Below are 17,358 nucleotides of genomic sequence, written 5' to 3' on the forward strand. Positions count from 1 at the left end.
AACTTGGCTGGGTTTTCTCAGTTAATGTTTTTCAGAAAATTCTTGGAATACGTTTGTTGTGTGTCCATGCTTGAATTGTTACTGCGGCGAATGCCTTCTGCGGGAAACCTGTGACTTCCAGGAGTTTGTAATGTGGCCAAGAAACCTCTGCTCAAGATAAAACTTCGGAGGGAAGAGGCACTGGATTTTTTGTAATTATTATTTTTATTTTTTAATGATGCACCTTAAATGCTTTAAGATGCCTTGGGTTTTGTGGTTATTTCCCCTAAGGCATTTTGTGTCTAGAAACTTTGACGACAGCTTGAGTTATTGCAGAGGGATTTTTAATGGGGTTTTAGATCTGCTTGTACAGTTTCATCTCTACTTACATCCTGAGTTTCTTGAAGCCGTGAGATTTATCCTCCTTGGATGGATACACTTGGCTGGACTTGTTAGAGAAACAGAAAGTGCATATGGATGGCTTAGCAGGTGACATCTTATTTCCAGTTGCATCCTGAATTAACACCCTAACAAGAGAGTGGTGTCGGCTGGGGATTGCAGGCAAAGGTTTTACACTGGTTGCTGTTAAAGTACCAGGCAAGACATTGCTAACGTGAAGTTGTCACAGGCAAAAAGGTGAAGGAATATCATGGATCACAAATGAATGGTCAGGAGGGACACAGCGTGAGGAGCCATAGCCATCTGAGATGGAGACAGATGCTTGGAGAAGCTATCAGCAATCTGGGAAGAAGAACAAGCGTTGGCCAGAGCTAACACCTGTATTTTTACCCTTCTATTTCAACATGAACGTATATATCCAAGAGATAACCTGTTGTGGCGCTTTGGGAGTTGGAGGATCTGAAGGGGGATGCCCTTCTCAGATAGCTTTTCTGCTTCTCCTCCGGGACAATGTTATTGCTTGCAGTTTATTTTTCCTGTTCAGCTGCGACTCTGGAACACAAAGTTCATTGGAGTGTGGCATTCACCTGCCGCACTGCTATTACCCGAATTTGCTGAAAGGTGATTTTGTTCTTAAGACTTAGATAAGGGATGTGGAAGAGTTACACTTGGTTCTTGCTCCTGATGAAACGTCTTGCCCTCCTCAACTATGTAAGCTTCTCTTCTCCGCCTGCAAAATCCGAATTTCTCAGTCTTTTTTGCTTGTTTTAGCCTATTTTCCATGTCAAGGATTCAGAGCAGGGACTGAACACACAGGCAACTCCTCTTACGTTTGGCTGCTGATTACATTAGACTGCAAGTTACATCAACAATAAACTGGAACCAAGCTTTTGTTTTGGTTAAAGGAAAAGAGGCGAGTGACCCCTGATAGACATTTAATTGGAGCAGATGTGTCCATTTTGGGGTAAAAGCCCTTGAAGAAGCTGGGGAGAGTCCAGGCAGGGCCAGAAGAATGATGAAAGGTCTGAAAAAAAGCTGTAGGGGGAAAAAAGTGAAAGAACTGGGGATGTGTTTTCTGAAAAAAAACAAAACACTGAAAGGAGAAATCACAACTTGTCTTTAAGTATATGAAAAGGCTATAGAATAGAATATAGAATCTGCAAATAAAAAGCGGGGGAAAAAAAATCTGTTCGTCATAACCAGACTGGGTAGAACTAGAAATTTGGGCCTTAAATTGCAGCCACAGAAATTTAGTGTTTCACAAAACAGACAAAATCTTTCTGAGGGTCAGCATAGAGAAGCCTAGGAATTGATTAGGGTCTATAAGGACACTGTGGAGTCTCTGTCACTGGGGACACTTGACAAAGGATGGGACAAAAGCTTGTCAGAAACCATTACTGGGACTTCTTACGTATCACACAGCGATAAAATAGTCGGTCCCTTACAGGTGCTCCTAATCTTTGTTGGTTTTTCTTTGCCCTTAACCTGTGATCATGATAGCTAGATTGTTAAAAGAAGAATCCCAAGAATTGCATATGCTCTCTTTTCTCTTGGCCAGCTTGAAATCATTTTCACACAGAATCCCAGGCTGGTTGAGGTTGGAAGGGACCTTTGGAGGTCATCTGTTTGGCTCTGTGAAATTTAGTCTGACCCTCTGCATAGCCCTAACCATTAGTTTCTGCTTTGGACCTCCAGTACAGGCAGACCCGAATGATTTTAAGAGACTCTTCCGGTAAGTCATGCCAGTCAGTGTTAAACCATTCCCAAGCAGTGCTTTACTTCTAATCCACATTTGTGTTGTTAGAAAATTCAGACACAGGAATTTGTTGAGCCTTTTTTTTTCACATTAAATAGTTATCCTTGGTAGGAAATCTTCTTATGGTTTAAGCACTTACTGGTTGTGATAGACTTTTTTTTTCCCCTCTCTCTCTATAAGTTTAGTTGGCATGTTTTGTTTTGGCACTAGTAGGTTTTCCAGACCTTTAATCATTCTTATAATGCCATTGAGTTGGTTAGCCAGGGTGTATATTGTGCCAGCTACCTGGAAACTAGGTGAAATCCTGGCTGTTTCCAAGTCAATAGAAATCTCTTTGACTGAAGTTTGTGTCTTACAATTTACCCTGCAAAGAGGCCACCACCTCCCAGTGCAAATTTATTGGTTATTATTTTTAAAGGTGAAAAAGTGGACACCTAACTATGTAGATGACCTTTTGCTGTATAAGAGGTGGTGGTACGGCTCTTCTCAACAAAACAGTCACCTAGAAAGATTGTACAGTCTCCATGCTTGGAGGTTTTTAAGACTTGGTTAGAGAAATTCGTGTCTGAGCAAGAGTAGTGTTGGTGTTAGTCTGGTTTCAAGCTGAAGGCTGGACCAGCATGCTCCAGAGGTCCCTTCCAGCCAGCCTTTCTGTAATTCGATGACACTGGGCACTGCCTGATCTCCTGTAGTCACTAGGATGCCTCTGCTGAATCCTTGCATTGACCAATATTGGGATATTCCTTTGGCCAAATTTACTACTGAACAGGTTGTTAGAACCATAATTGTAAGGGATAACTCACACTTATGTTACTTTGCTATTATGTTGGATGAACTTCCACCAGCTTACAAGTGGAGAGAATTAGTTAATCAGGCCATGATTATGTTATTAGCTGGAGGCATAATACCAGTGTCACTGATACAGGACTGAGCTTTTTCTGGGCTCAGGCTCTTGCATTCCGCTTGCCAGAGCATCTGACTGTCTCAGATTTGTTCTGTCAAAACCAGAAATCATTGCTCAATACCACTGAGAGAGTATCAGTAGATTCCTAGGCTATTAGCAAAAATGACCACTCTTGTTACTGGCTTTGTACGGAGCCATGTTTCTTCATGCATATGCACAGAAGAGCTGAGTGTCAGTCTGAAGTCACCCTTGGTAGGAAATCTTCTTATGGTTTAAGCACTTACTGGTTGTGATTGATTAGACTTCCCCCCGCCCCCCCCCCTATAAGTTTAGTTGGGATGTTTTGGCACTAGTAGGTCATTTGAGAACCGAAGGTCATTTGAGGACCGAAATCCCAGTGAAATCAAAGGGACATGTGAAAACCTCCTCTTCTGTTATACCATATTATATTCAATGTTCGAAAGGCACACAAGACAAAGGAGGAAAAAGCAACAGGTAGGACTGATTTCTTAACAGCAGCTTTCCTTTTCTCCCGTTTCACCCTTCTGGAGTGAATGCTGGGGAAGTAGATGTTCCCTGTGCTCCTCGCTGATATCCCTGCTGCTCAGCATGCTACTGCTTGTCTCTCAGCTAATTCAGTTTACATACCTAAAGGAGATGCAGAGTCAGCAAAATGGTTTTTTCCCTCAGTTTCATACTTTCTTCCCCAGAACCAAAGTTGGGTTTAGTTGTTATTTTTTTTTTCTCTCTCTTTTGTTTTTTTTTCTTTTTTCTTTCTTTTCTCCTCCTCCTGGCTTTCCAGCATTATTGTAGCTAACCGGCAGGACTGCAGTTTCTGGGGCAGCTGTCTGGTATCATTGCTGTCTCTGGATTTGATGTGACCAAGCATACAGCATCAAGGGATGCTGGAGAGGAGCCAGGAAAGATCAGGCTCTGGAAGAGAAGTTGCAGAGCAGGTAGGTGCTAAGGCATGGAGGAGGTGGCTGTGAAGGGCTGATTAATACTCATTAATCCAGTGGACCACCATCGTCCTTTAAATTATCCCTCTCTGTCCCTTTATAAGGGTCCTTGCCCCCTCTATTGCAGGCAGATCTGCGTGGGCCATTTGCAGGCATGTGTGCAATGTGTGATGAATTCTGCATCTCCTTGATCACTGAGGCCACCAAGGAGCACTACCCTCTATGAGGATGTTCAGAAAATGCCCCAAGAGGTGTTTGCTGGAGACAGAGACCATGTGGAGAAGAGTATGTTGCCTATAATACTTCAGTTGGTCAGCTTTGTTGTACGTGGTCCAGCATCCCTCGAGTTCAATCGGCTAACAGGTCCTTTTGCTCTGTGGTTTCCACCAGAGGTTTCAGATTCTCATGGACCTTTTTGTTGGTCGCTCCCTCTTTCCTCTTCTCTTTCTATCACTGCATTTCATTCCATCCTTATTAAAGTCAATGGATCCTTAACTAATACCACTGCAGACCTCCCTGTGGCTCTGTATTTCTGCCTTCAACACAACCTGCAGTCTTCACGCTTAGCCACTTCCTTCGTTTCCCTCCAGTTGTTGTATTAATCCCCGTATCTATCGTTAAGGCAGTCATCCCTTTTGGCATGCCATCAGACTATTTACTGAACTTAGGACAGATTAGATTCACTGATTTTTCCTCTCTCCAAAAAAAAGCCCAGGAACCTTATCGAAAAAAGCTATCAGTTACATTGCCACGATTTATTTTTGATAAACCACATTTTGTATTTTCTCCAAATCTCTGTTTGCTGCCATGCTTTCAATTACTCTTTCCTTCAAGTGGTGGTCAAAAATCTTGTGTACTTTTGTGGTCAGATTAACCTGCTGGTAGCTGTCTGGATCTTTTTTTTCCCCTCCTTCCTACATATAAAAAAGCATTACATTTGTTGACTTTCAGCCAGATGGTACCACTCCCACCATCCAATCTGAGCACATTGTTCTTTCTTGAGTGGCTTTCACCTCATATACAACAGTTTCCATACCCTTGTTTGCCTTCACAGTCAGCCCTGTTGTTGTTCTCAATTATTCAAGCTAAGTCATTTTTACCATGTGTAACTATTCCACTTTGTATTAGTAAAATAATATTTTTATCTCCGAATCGTTGGAGAAGCCAGTTTTCAGAAGTGGGGGGTGGGGCTGCATATGACTTCTCTTTTTTGGGGGCTGTGTTTAGTTTTGTCTTGAATTTCAGCACTTTGTATAGCCATCTCACTTTTTTTTTCCTCCGTTGTTTTTCTCTTTTTATTCATATCACTGAAAGACATTTTCTGCTTAGCTGAGCTGGTCTTGACAGCAAAGGCCAGACTTCTAGCAGGGCTCAGAGGTTTTCTGCTCCTTGTACTGCTCTAAACATCATTTTCTTTCCAGAGCCATCAGCCGCTCTGCCCAGGTGTTCTGATCATTCCTAATGTCCATCTCAAGTTTTATCTTCCTAATTATCTAATCTATTATTTTCCTCATCTCCAATATCCCGAAAGTGAGATTTGAAGTCTTTCTCTTGTTCCCATGGAGCAAGGGCCGACTCCTTTCCCACTCTTTTTTCCATCCAAATTCTCTTTTTCTCTGTTGGCTCTTTCTGGGCTGACCAAGGTATTTTGAGGAGAAAATTTAAATATTTCCTAGAAATCAGGACATCTCTGACAGACGTGGACATCAGCGTACACTGGCATTTGGGAAGGTCTTTTAGAGACATGTAAAAGCTGGTAACACAGAGTGTGAAGTATTTAGGGTTTTTTTGTGACTGCTTTTGTCTATCTTTGCTATAAGGAAGGAGTTTTGGGAGGCAGCCAGACCAACCTCACATTTTTGTTGTGGGTTTTTTTGGGGGGTTGGGTTTTTTGGGCGTTGTTTTCTTTTTTTTTTTTTTGGCTACTAATTTGCTGAATGATCTTGGGCTTTCTGCCTTGGTTTCTCCATCTGTCAAAAGAGGCTAGAGATACTACCTTTGTAAAACATTTTGAGGTCTACCGCCAGTGGCATCACCTGAGAGAGGTCTGGTGATACTGCACTGCTAAGATTCAGTTTTGCCATCTAAGCATTCATTTTCGGTGTCATTTGTGCCCTTGTATATTTTCCCTTTTAAATAGATAAAGCAGAAACATCTTCCCTCTGAGCTTTTTCCCCCATCCCTGTTGTTAGCAGGTAAGAATTAACAAAAAAAAAAGCCCAGCGCAATAAAGTAGAATTAATTATCTGCCTGAGTAGCCGGTTCATCACGATCTAGTTGCACAGTGGAAAGCAGCTGCAAGTTGACTTTGCTTCAGGGACCAACGGGAAGCAAAACTGTAGCTAACAGCCAAGCTGGGACGGTGAGGCCATGCAGGAAGCGAGGGTGAGATCTTTGCTTCCTTAAAGCCATTGGTAAACTCTTTCTTGGCCAAGCCTCGCCATCTTCAAACCATGGAAATTGCCAGTGAGTTGCTTTGATTTGTGATGCAGGTATTTCTAGCATCTGACACTTTACTTCGATCATCTCTTTCACTTGACACTCAGCTGTGTACTCAGCTAATTGAGATGCAGCCCTTGTCACAGCATCCTTGCGTTCTGGGATCTTGAGTCTTTTCTGAGTGTTATTAAGAGGAAGGTGGTTGGGCTGTCAGAGATACTAAGTGTGGCCCTCAGGCTCCCAGGAAGACATCAATGCTCTCTTCAGGTGGAAGTGTTGTATGCGTGCCTGGTTTAGCGTGTGTGTGTGTGTGTCATGTCGTATTTGTTAAATTTCCGTGTGTGTCTAAGGCTCTTAGGCTCATATTACAACCGGTTTAACCTGTAGCTTTAAGTCCTTCTTTTCAGCCAGGAAGACGGGAACCACGTTTTGAATTATTCCCATATTTTCATACTGATCAGGGTGAATGCTGATAGTTTCAACTCTTGTTTACTGTTTCCTCCAGGAATGTAAGTCCCTCTAAAATCTCCGTCTTTGGTCAGTTCGTTAAATCCTGATGAGAACATGTTCGTCTTTATTAATTGCTCAGATGTACTATATTCTCAATATAGACTAGCCATTGGGCACAGTGGGGGGTATCAAAACCAACGGCTGAATCCAAAGCTCCCAAACGTAGATGTAATTAGCAGATTTCCTCTAGGAGAGCTCTGGACAACCAGACAGTGATCTCCAGCATGTTCTGTTCTTCTAAATCAAGGCTGTCTCCATGTGTCCATCCTGCACTCTCTTAGGTAAGGATCTCTTCAGTTGCTCTCTGCTTGGTTTTCCCCATTCCTGTGAATCTTTGTTCTTCACTGCAGCAGTGCTCCCTGTGGTTGTTCTAACCTTGCTCTCTCTCCCACGTTTTAACAAGTGTCTTGCCCTTTTGCTTGCTTCCTTCCATCCTCAGCCAAAGAAGGGAAGGGTGGCCCTGACCTGATTTTGTTGAAGATGGCAGCTTTTGTGCTTGGAGTAGCTCCAAATCACTGAGGTGCTCTTGACTCCCTCGTTATTAAGACCAATGACTTGATCCTTTGTTCTGAAACACAGCCTAGGCAAGGAGTTTGTCCCAGTAGGCTCTTGTTCCTGGAGGACACACCTGGATGCTTCAGACTGTCCGTGAAGAATCTTTCTATAGAGAGCTCTGATGCTTTATAAAGGATGCTTTATAAATCCATAAATAACTTCCTCAGCCAGAGCCTTGTTGACTGAATTGCTTCATTTGAAAGATGGAAGATTAATTTCTTCGCGTTCTCTGAATGAACGAAACTCATCTTTTGCCAACATCTCTGTATTTTTTGTACTCTCCCTTGTAGGTAATCAGTCTTTTAAAGTGAACTCTTTGAAATGAGATGCATTTATAGATTGTTCCAGGCATGTACCTGGATTTCAGTAGAAAGCTTTGAATGGTGGCACAAACAGGCCCTGTTAGGGGCACTTTTTCAGGATGGGAAGTGATGTATGAATAGTAAAATCACCCTGGAATTGGTCCTAATTTGATTTAATAAAAGATATTGAAGTATTGATAGCCGATGACGTTAAAACCTTATCACCAGCTGTTTTATAGAAACGCACTGTGGTGACTGCTGGAAGACATATACCGTAGGAAGGATTATAATATGCATGTCTTTTTTCTTATGTGTTTTATGTTTCTTGTTCCTTTATCTCCTCCTGGTTGCTCTTGGGGAAGTGGTACTAATCTTGAGAAACCTGTGCTCTGACCCACAGGTTTCTCTTGTGGTTGCTGGGCCACAAGATTGGAAGATCCATGTCCTAAAGTCATTTACTGTTCGGTGAGCTCAGGAAAGTTTCAAGCACTGAGTGCTCCAAATGCTGAATGTGTCCAGTTTTGACTGCTCAGCTGGAGATGCTAAGGCTGCTATGCTAAAGCAAGGAGAGGGCACCCAGTAAATGCCAAACACCCTCTTTCGTCCACATGGCTAGCTTTGCTGAGCTTCAGAGTGCCTGCTCTGCCTAGAAAAAGCTGTGCCTGGGACATTGGCTGCTAGAATGCTCTGTAACATTGCCACTTTGCTGTTCAGTCCTTCCCTGAGTGCATGAAAAAGAAAAAAAAAACCAAAACCCTGAGTTTGCAATGAGAAGCTGGGCACGGGAAACGTATCCTCTCCAGACAGCCCTAGAGCTCCAGGTGAAGTTGCTGCTTATTGCAGCTGTGAGGGTTTCCAGCACAAATGGTGGGCAAGCCTGATGTCAGTCACTCCAGCCCTTGCTTTACTGATGGTGTAGTAATGCTAGATTAACACTGGATTTCTAGACATTCTCAGTTTCAGTTCCCCTAAAAGTTAAAAGGAGCTGCCCATGTTGCTAACCAAAACTATTGTTCCTCAAACCAGACCACTGCAGTATTTCTGAGAACTAGAGAACATCCAGCTTGCTTTATCCAGCTCTCTGGTTATAAATAATATCCAATAGCCAGCCTTGCAGGAGGCTGGTGGGGTCCTGTTTGCCAAAGGTTTTGTGTACACAACGTGTGTACGCAGCTCCCAGGCAGTGGGAGAGGTCTAGGGGATGGTTGGGAATGTAAAGGGCAGGGAAGAAACCGCAGGGACTTCACTGTGATTTTGATCAAGCTCTTATTTTGTCACAGCCTCCTGTGACACTGAACTGCCCACTTACATATGGATTCCCCAGGGCATTACTCAAACTGCCAGTCTCCATTGCTCTGGCTGTGGGAACCTCTTCTGCTCTACCCCCCACCCAAAGCCTTACGACTTTCTGGGGCCGTCTGAGCAGATCTGAGTTCTTCAATGTTGTGGCAGGTGGACTTGGTTGGTGGTAACATCTAAGTCAGATTTCGGAGGAAAACAAGACTCTGGGGGAGTGAACTGAAGCAACAGGAGATGCAGTGGAGAGCTGGCAGGACTGGGTGGGGGCCCCTGTGGTTGCCCAGGGCAAGAATCAGAGCTGGATGGATGGAGGCTTTGTCAGGAGTTAGCATCTGGCCCAGGACAGAGGAGACAGGAATGAGACATCTGCTCGGGGCTTTCTAGTCCCTTCTCAGCCTGCAATTGAATTAGGGACCATTTCTTCTGTGCACAGCAGTCAAGAGGTGGCTACTCAGGAGATAACTCGGTGCTGGATGGGCAGCAATTCAGGACAGGATGACCAGGTTACCTGCACATTCTCCTGAAGCCAAGTACCTTTTTTGAACAACAGTGTTTCAAATCAATATATCTTGAAAACAACAACCTGTAAACATATTAGAGACTTACTAGTCTTTCAGTCAACTTCTCGATAGGGATCCTGCCAGGTACCATCTCACATCTGCTCTTGGAGTAGGCTGGGGAAGGATGGGGCTGTCTGGAGGGGGATAATTCAGTTTAGAGTTGAGCCCAGGTCTGTGGGTTTTCTCTCATTTAACTTTAGATATTTGCAGTGTAGACTTCCACCCCTCAGCCAGTTGCCTAAGGCTCCCTGGTTGAAGCAGTGTAGGGTAAGTTTCCTCTGACCTATTTTAGACAGTTCCTTTAGTTTTAAGTGCCTGCTTCTCTCTTCAGGTGAGGAAGGATATTCCATGTGCAGTAGGCAGATGTAGGCCCAATGGATCCCCACATCACGTCTCTGAGTCCTGGGGGTCAAGCAGTTCTGGATTTGCATATCCTTTGTATTTCTGCTGTTCCTGTAATTGGCTGAAGAGAAGATTTGGAGGTGAATTTCCTCCAGAAGGTTCGATCAGTTTAGTAGTTAAAATTCTGACCAATCTGTAAGAAAAGGAGCAGAATTTTCCTCAACCAGGCTCTGTCCTTAGACCCAAAGGTAAAAGGAAATTAAAAGCAGTCAATGACCAGTAGTTCAGGGAAAACTATAAGTTACTTTGCTGCCCTCCAATTTCTACAGAAGTCAGGTAGTAGAGTCCCCTTTTTTCCTTCCTTTGCTGCCCCTGTGTACTTTAGGGATAATCACTATCATTCCGTGCTTATTTTTCTCAACTGTAACAGAGGTATTATAACACTTTGCTCTTTGCTCTGAACTGTAGATCTAAACACCACTGATCTCAGTGTTGCAGCGTCCCTCTATTTCTGCAATAGCCTGAATTCAAATGCTTCATCTGAGCTTCCTGGAAAGGAAATTTGTACTTACCTACTCCAGATGATAATTTGAAGTAAGGAGCTAAATGTGCCATCAGAGCTGTCTGCTACTCAGTTGTGAGAATTTACTCAAGTGCTGCCTCTCTTTTAATTACTGTGTCATTACTCCACTGCCAGGGCATCATTTCTTCCTTAAGACCTTAATTCAGCTCTGCTTTCCAAGACAGGCATATACAAGCGTGTCACTAAGGAGTTAAGCAACACAGCTGCTCAGCTTTCCTTTCCTTCTGGTTCTCCAAGCTCTTTGCAAAACACTCTGCACATGTTTCCTTGATCTTCCAACCCCTCACACAGAAAAGGGACAATCAGAATAAATGAAGTCTCCGTGCCTCCAAGCTGCTGGATTGATTTGGCCAAGTTGCCTTTGTTTAACAGAGCCTGCTTAGATGAGCTGGAAAAAACCATCTGCTTTCCTTGTCAAATGATAGATATGTTATTGGCATGATTATATTTGGCAGGAGCATAAAATGGAGTGATTTGAACAGCAAAGTGAGAGTCAGGATACTTGGGTATTTGCCTGGACCTCTTTTATTTGGAAAGGTCTCCTAGGGACGCATACTGCTACCCGTGCTCTGAGAGTCCCTTACTGATGGCTGGTTGCAGAGTAGTGTATTTACAACACGATTAGAGGTCATAGCAGAAAATAGCTTGCCTCTGCTTAAAAAACATTGTTTTTGCAAGTCCTTCTTTATTGATCCTACAAAGGCCACACAGGGTGTTTGGCATGTTTTGAACTTGGTCTTATCTCTCAGTTTATGTCTATATTACTGGTATCTAACATTTGCTTCCCCATGCTGTCATGACATATTTGTAATATGGTTTTGGATTCTTAGACAAAGGTCCTTTAGAAGAACAAATAATTATAATACTCCATAAATACTTCCTTCCCCCCCCCCCCCCCCCCCCCAAGACCACCAGAGCTTTTGCAGCTTTTAAGTTTGACAGTATTATTGCTGGAAATTGTGTTACCCATCAGTATAGATAAAAATCCTGTGTCGGTGTCTTCCTTTGGTCCGCTCTCTTTGCTCATTCTTGCACTTCTACACAGTATTTTTTTGGCTCACTCAGAGGGTTTTTAGGAATAAAACTGCATTTTCCTGAGGATGTTCAAAAGGAAGAAACTGAAAAGAAACTGCAAATCTAGTTTTAAGATAGAGCTGAATGAAGTTATGGAAGAAATTGAAGCCAAGATTGTTGCATAAGAAGTTCCTTCAGTCCTGTGTTCCTACAAATAATGAGCATAAATGAAAGCCCCGGACTGAAATTAATGGTGAGCTCTTCTGGCTACTAGCCAGAAGTAGCTCCTTCAGGTTATGCCACTGAGGCTTGAAATAAGACCTGCCTGCTAAAATCTTTCATTTCCTTTGCTGTCCACATGAAAAAGGGTTGAGAAACTCCATCTCCATCTAGAGCAGAGACTGAAGTCATGTTATAGAAACTGTAGGAAGGCAACTGATGCTCTTGTCTTATGCTGTTACTACCTCCACAGAAGCTGTGGGAAGGTAGTAATGGTATAAGAAATTTTCATTCAGATGACTAGAAGTGTACCCATGTCACTACTGTGTGGGCTCTGGGAGCTGAACAGAAATGGGTGAGGGATGCGATTTCATCATCTGTAAGCTTTTCAATTCTACTCCTCCCTTGTTTGACTCCAAATCCTGTTATCACTGTGGACACCCTAGTCCCCATCTCTGCTGGAGTTTCCATACAGCGAGCTCCAGCTGAGCCCAGGAACACTCTGGGATCAGGAGAAAGGGAGGTACTGAGGGTCAAGTCACTTCTTGTGGGCCCATACTCCTGCTTACCAGCAGCTGTGGCTTCACCGTGAATCCCACCTGCCTTTGAGGAGTTGCCAACTGGGCAAAGGAGTTGGCCTGTGGTTAGCCTGGCCCTGCTAATGGCAGACAGCATAGATGAGACTAAACATTTTTGCGGCTCCTTCAGTCTGTGACAATCCTTTGAATTGTATTTAATTAAAGAGTGTACACAATGGCTTTCTTTGCAGAGGCAGACTGTGCCGTAATCCTCGAACAATTGTTGGGATCCGGCAGGAAGGAAAACTCTCATTAATAAAGACTTTGGGGATAATTCCACATGAGAGTTGCTGCAGAATTCAGAGCTGCAGGAAATCACATCCAAAAAAACATTCCCTTCGTTTTTCTGCTCAGGGCTTCAGAGTGTGTGCAGGAAAAATGACCCCTGACAAACACACCACAATTTTTACATGGTATCTTGAGCATGCCAGGGGGGCTGAGCGAAGGAGGATTTACTGAATTTCAGCTTCACCCACAATGGATATGCCCAGGAAACTGGATTACTGTTCACCAGCTGATGTTAGTGTGAGCTAACCAAAGCTGGCCAGGCTTTATCTACGCTTTTTGGATGGGAAATGTGAATTAATGTAGTCCTCAGCCCCTTGTCTGCGTGGCCAGTTGCCTGCTGCAGTGAAAGATGCCGAAGCCCAAAATCTCTGCCTTTTCCACAGGAAAAAACAAACAAACAAAACAAAACAACACAGCAAAAAAATGGATCTGACAAAGAAGTAAAGTGAGTTTGTTCCAAGCTGTCTATAAAGTCTACTTCAAGCTTTTCTAGGAGGAATACACCAAGGAAGGAGAGTTATTAGTCTCTCATCCCAGGGAGAATCCCCCTTGGCAGGCAAGACTTGCAGCTCTTGAGGGATCTTTTCAGCCATGAGCCTTTTGCCAACTGGGAGGTGAATTAAGGCAGCTGAACTTGTTGCCCTGCTCACCATCATGCCAGCTGAACTGGTGACCTATCAACAAAAAAAGACACACTTTTCTGTTTCCTAATGATGTCCAAAACTGTGGGGGTTTTTATTTTTTTTTTTTTTTTATTCCAGTTGCCTTTGTTAGCCCATAGCAATGACGGCTGTGATATGTGAGGGTCATTAGTGTTATCACTAGGGAGGTAGAAGGAGGGTTGCTGTGATTGTTTGGGTTATTTATTTACTTGTTTAGTTAACGTGGAAAATGAGCCATAAACTAGAAGGCCTTCAATGTGAGTCTGTTTGTTGACCTTGATGATTCAGTTAAAGGTCTTTAGACATTAAATTCACACATCACTGACCTTCTCCAGCTAAATAGTAGGTATTTTAGTTTGAACTGGTCCAACTACAGTTAGTGAAGTAGGATGAAAACCTTCAGGGCTGATGCTCGCTAGCTCTCTGTGGACTAGAAGGAATGGTAAAAATCAGTTCAGACTAAACATACAGCTTTTACCCAGCTAAAATGAAGGAAGATGTGTCCCACTGAGAGAGAAGGTGAGAAACATCCCACTCTTTCTTTGTTTGTTTATTTATAGAATCATAGAAACTTTAAGGTTGGAAAAGACCTTTAAGATCGTCGAGTCCAACCGTTAACCTAACACTGCCAAGTCCATCACTAAACCATGTCCGTAAGGACCACATCTACACATCTTTTAAATACCTCCAGGGATGGTGACTCCACCACTTCCCTGAGCAGCCTGTTCCAGTGCTTGATAACCCTTTCAGTGAAGAAACTTTTCCTAATGTCCAATCTAAACTCATAGAGTTGGCCTTGGGCCATCGATCCAGCCTGTCCAGGTCCCACTGCAGAGCCTTCCTACCCTCGAGCAGATCAACACTCCCCCTCAACTTGGTGTCATCTGCAAACTTACTGTTTGTTTGCTTTTAAGTTTCTAGTACTGTTTTAGAGAGCTTAATATATATGAGGTAGCTGTTTTGGGGTTGGAAGATCCAACACAGAATTTACACGGGCCTGTGCCCCCTGTGAAAGCTGTTGGCCAAGAGGGATATCCTCGGACATCTCAGCTGAGGCTAGATACCTCTATTCGGGAGACTAAATCCCACCTCAGTGTCTGGCTCTACTTGGAATCAGTGGGGATTGGGCACGTAAGTACTCCTTCCATCCAGCCACCCACATTGCTCAAAAGCTCACAGCAAGTCAGCACCAGCACTACAAAAGCCAAGATCTCCTGTATTTTGGTGTTTTAGCTATAGGGCACTCTTTTTCCAGTGGTTTGCCTAACATAGATGTTTTTCCTCTTGGTGAGATTTTTAAAATTATGTCTATAATCAGGTTTACCTGAATCTCTCACAAGCCCACTTTTCAGAATACTAATGATGAATCAGCCTCGGGTTTTTTTTTTTTTTAAGTATTTACTCAAAAGTAAGTATCAGGCCATTGAGGTAAATATGCAATCAACCAATTTAGGCATGCGTTTTTAGTGAAGGGAAGATGCGGCAGCGAAGTACTTGCTAATGGGCTTGGTAGAAAATTTACAGCATAAAAAAATTTTAAAATGTATTGTAGAAGTACACAGTGCTTTGCCAACCCTGATCAAAGTTAGAGCTGTATAAATTAATTTATAAAGTGAAAACTTGAGTTATTTATAGATGTGAGATGAATTTGGCAATAGTTTAAGTCCAGAGAGTTAAAACTTTCCTTTGAAAAAGTCAGAATGTTTTGAAAACATTTCAATCTTTATTTTTACAGCAAGTGTTCTGCAAATCTCTCACGCTTCCCCTCACACTTTTTTAAGGTTAAAATAAAAAGGCAAGAAGCACTGTAAATCAAAACAAAATTAATCTATGGTATTTTAGATGAGCCAAGATAAAATTTCCTAAGATCTGTTTCCCTTTGGGAAAAAGAAATATTTGAATACCAAGACAATTCCAAATAATTCCCCCCCTTCTCGTGTTTGTTTTTTTTTTATTATTTTTAATTTGACTAGAAAACTGCATAATGAATTGTTTATACACGACTAAACAAGGCCCATTCCTAACCTACAGGAAATGACAGTCTGAGGAAGACATGGAGTGAAACAGGGAAGAGAGCAGGTTGGATTAATAAGAAATGGTGAGAATAAATTTAATGTGCTAAATTATTTTATGATTTTAATCCAAAGGGCAACTTATATCAAACAATTGTTCCTTCAAAGGATTTCTGGGCCTTCTGTCTTACAAACTTGTCTGGCAAATATATGGATAGAGAAATAGCTCACACATTTTGAAACGAGACATGAAAAGATCTTTTTTTTTTTTTCCTTTCTCTGCCTATTTCTGATGAAAATATATGCTTTTTCCAAAATCCAGCAAGAGTGAATATTGAATCAATGATTTCTTACAGGCAAAGGCTCATCCCCTGTTCTCAAAATCTGTCCCTGAAGCTGACCTGACTCATGGTTTTTCCTGCATCGCGTCTAACAGTGACGGTATAAATTCAAGCCGAGACTTCTTCTCTCTTCACATCATTTCCCTCTCGCCGTCTCTTTGCAGCTGAGTTTCTGAATATTCTCCCTGCTGAATGCTGTTTCCCATTCCTTTGAAAGAGATGGGGTTTTGTGCAGCGCCGTGCGTAATGGGACCTCAATTTCTGCTTGCAATTGCCATAGCAATAAAGCAAGGTGTTCCCTCCAAGTTGAGTGTGTTGGTGACAAGGGGACTGTGTTATATGACCTGTTGTCTAGCTCCTGGTTCCTTTTTTGGAGTGCAAATTGTCATTTGCACATTTTATGATTGAGGCTGTTCGTGAATTACATGTTGTAAGGAGTCCACGATTAATTACCTGAACATTTATAGCTACTGTTGTATTTCAAACACAATACCATTAGGTCTGACTGAAGAGAAACCACTTTGGGGGAAAAGTCTTATCGTTGGGAATTTCCTGCTTTTTAGCTCCTTGATCTCCTAATCTGCATCAGAGATTTCGTTCTTATTTGATTTGGGGTTTGTTTTGCTTTGAATTAGCATGAGCCAGGAGGCAGGCCACGTGAGAACGGAGGGAATAAACCATCTAAGCACAGATCTCACTGCTTTTGGCATGAATATTAAAACGGCCATCTTCCTGCCCTAGATAGCTGTTGGTGTTAGGTTAGTCAGGCAGGGTTCCCAGAGCGTAAAGAAGCAGAATTGCTCCTGATCATCAGAAAAAAAAATAGGTTGTTTTTTTTTAAGGAAGGCATGGAGGGAAATGCTGTTTTTTCAGCAGGCTCTGGGTTACACTCCCTTCTCTCAAGCAAACATAAAATAAAGCTGGATATATATCCCCATTGTGCAGTGGCCCAGGAGAACTCAGACGGCCATGAATCCCCAGGAACACATCTCTGAGGGTAGATGGGTTTTGCTCACTCTCTTCTTCTCTACCCTTTCTGCAGGCATCCAGCACACGTCCGGAGTGCAGCATCATGCAGGAGATTGAAGAAGAGCGCAGCCAGTGCTTGGCAGACCTTACTGGGGATAATCAGACTTCAGGTATGGGGACGCTCTCTTCTCTCCCTGGCCTGCAAGCCAACATCACCCAGCCTCACATCTGCCTTGCCCATGCCATTCCTCACCCCTTCTGCTGCTGGAGCAGGGCAGTCATTCCAGCTGATGTTGAGCTCTTACATTAGGAGGGAGAGAAAGAGGTACTTCCAAAGTACGATTCAATCAATCAAGAGTTTGAACAGCTCACTGGGGATCACTCGCTGCCTGCCAGCTGGGTAAGCGTAGCTGAGGTGTCTCAGTGTGTTTAATCACAGTCCGTCATCCATCTCTCTGAACTGGAAGTGCCTTAACCAATTTTACCATGGGGTCTGAAAGTCTGAAGTTCTCATAGGCCTTGGGTTACTTCAAGAGAAGTCATGGCGACCTTCTCCTTCCGTTGAACTGCCCTTCCATCCCCATGCCAAAATTGCTCCTGTCCTGGTGGTGAAGCAAAGGAAGGAAGGGTCTGCTCCAAGGCTGCAAGGTATCTGTGAAGTTGGGCCAGGTGGCTGAGATCCTCTCCT

The 17,358-nt window shown here is 43.0% G+C and overlaps 1 protein-coding gene across 1 annotated transcript in view; it reads left to right on the top strand.

Moving 5' to 3' along the window:
* LOC142079674 (vasoactive intestinal polypeptide receptor) overlaps nucleotides 1-17,358 on the top strand; it is a 118,770-nt gene that overhangs the window by 19,185 nt on the left and 82,227 nt on the right. Inside the window, exon 2 of the mRNA XM_075144291.1 lies at nucleotides 16,744-16,840. Coding sequence (XP_075000392.1) covers nucleotides 16,744-16,840 — 97 coding nt within the window. The remainder of the gene's footprint in view (nucleotides 1-16,743; nucleotides 16,841-17,358) is intronic.

Source organism: Calonectris borealis, chromosome 2 (genome assembly GCF_964195595.1).
Source record: "Calonectris borealis chromosome 2, bCalBor7.hap1.2, whole genome shotgun sequence".
NCBI classification, from domain to species: Eukaryota; Metazoa; Chordata; class Aves; order Procellariiformes; family Procellariidae; genus Calonectris; species Calonectris borealis.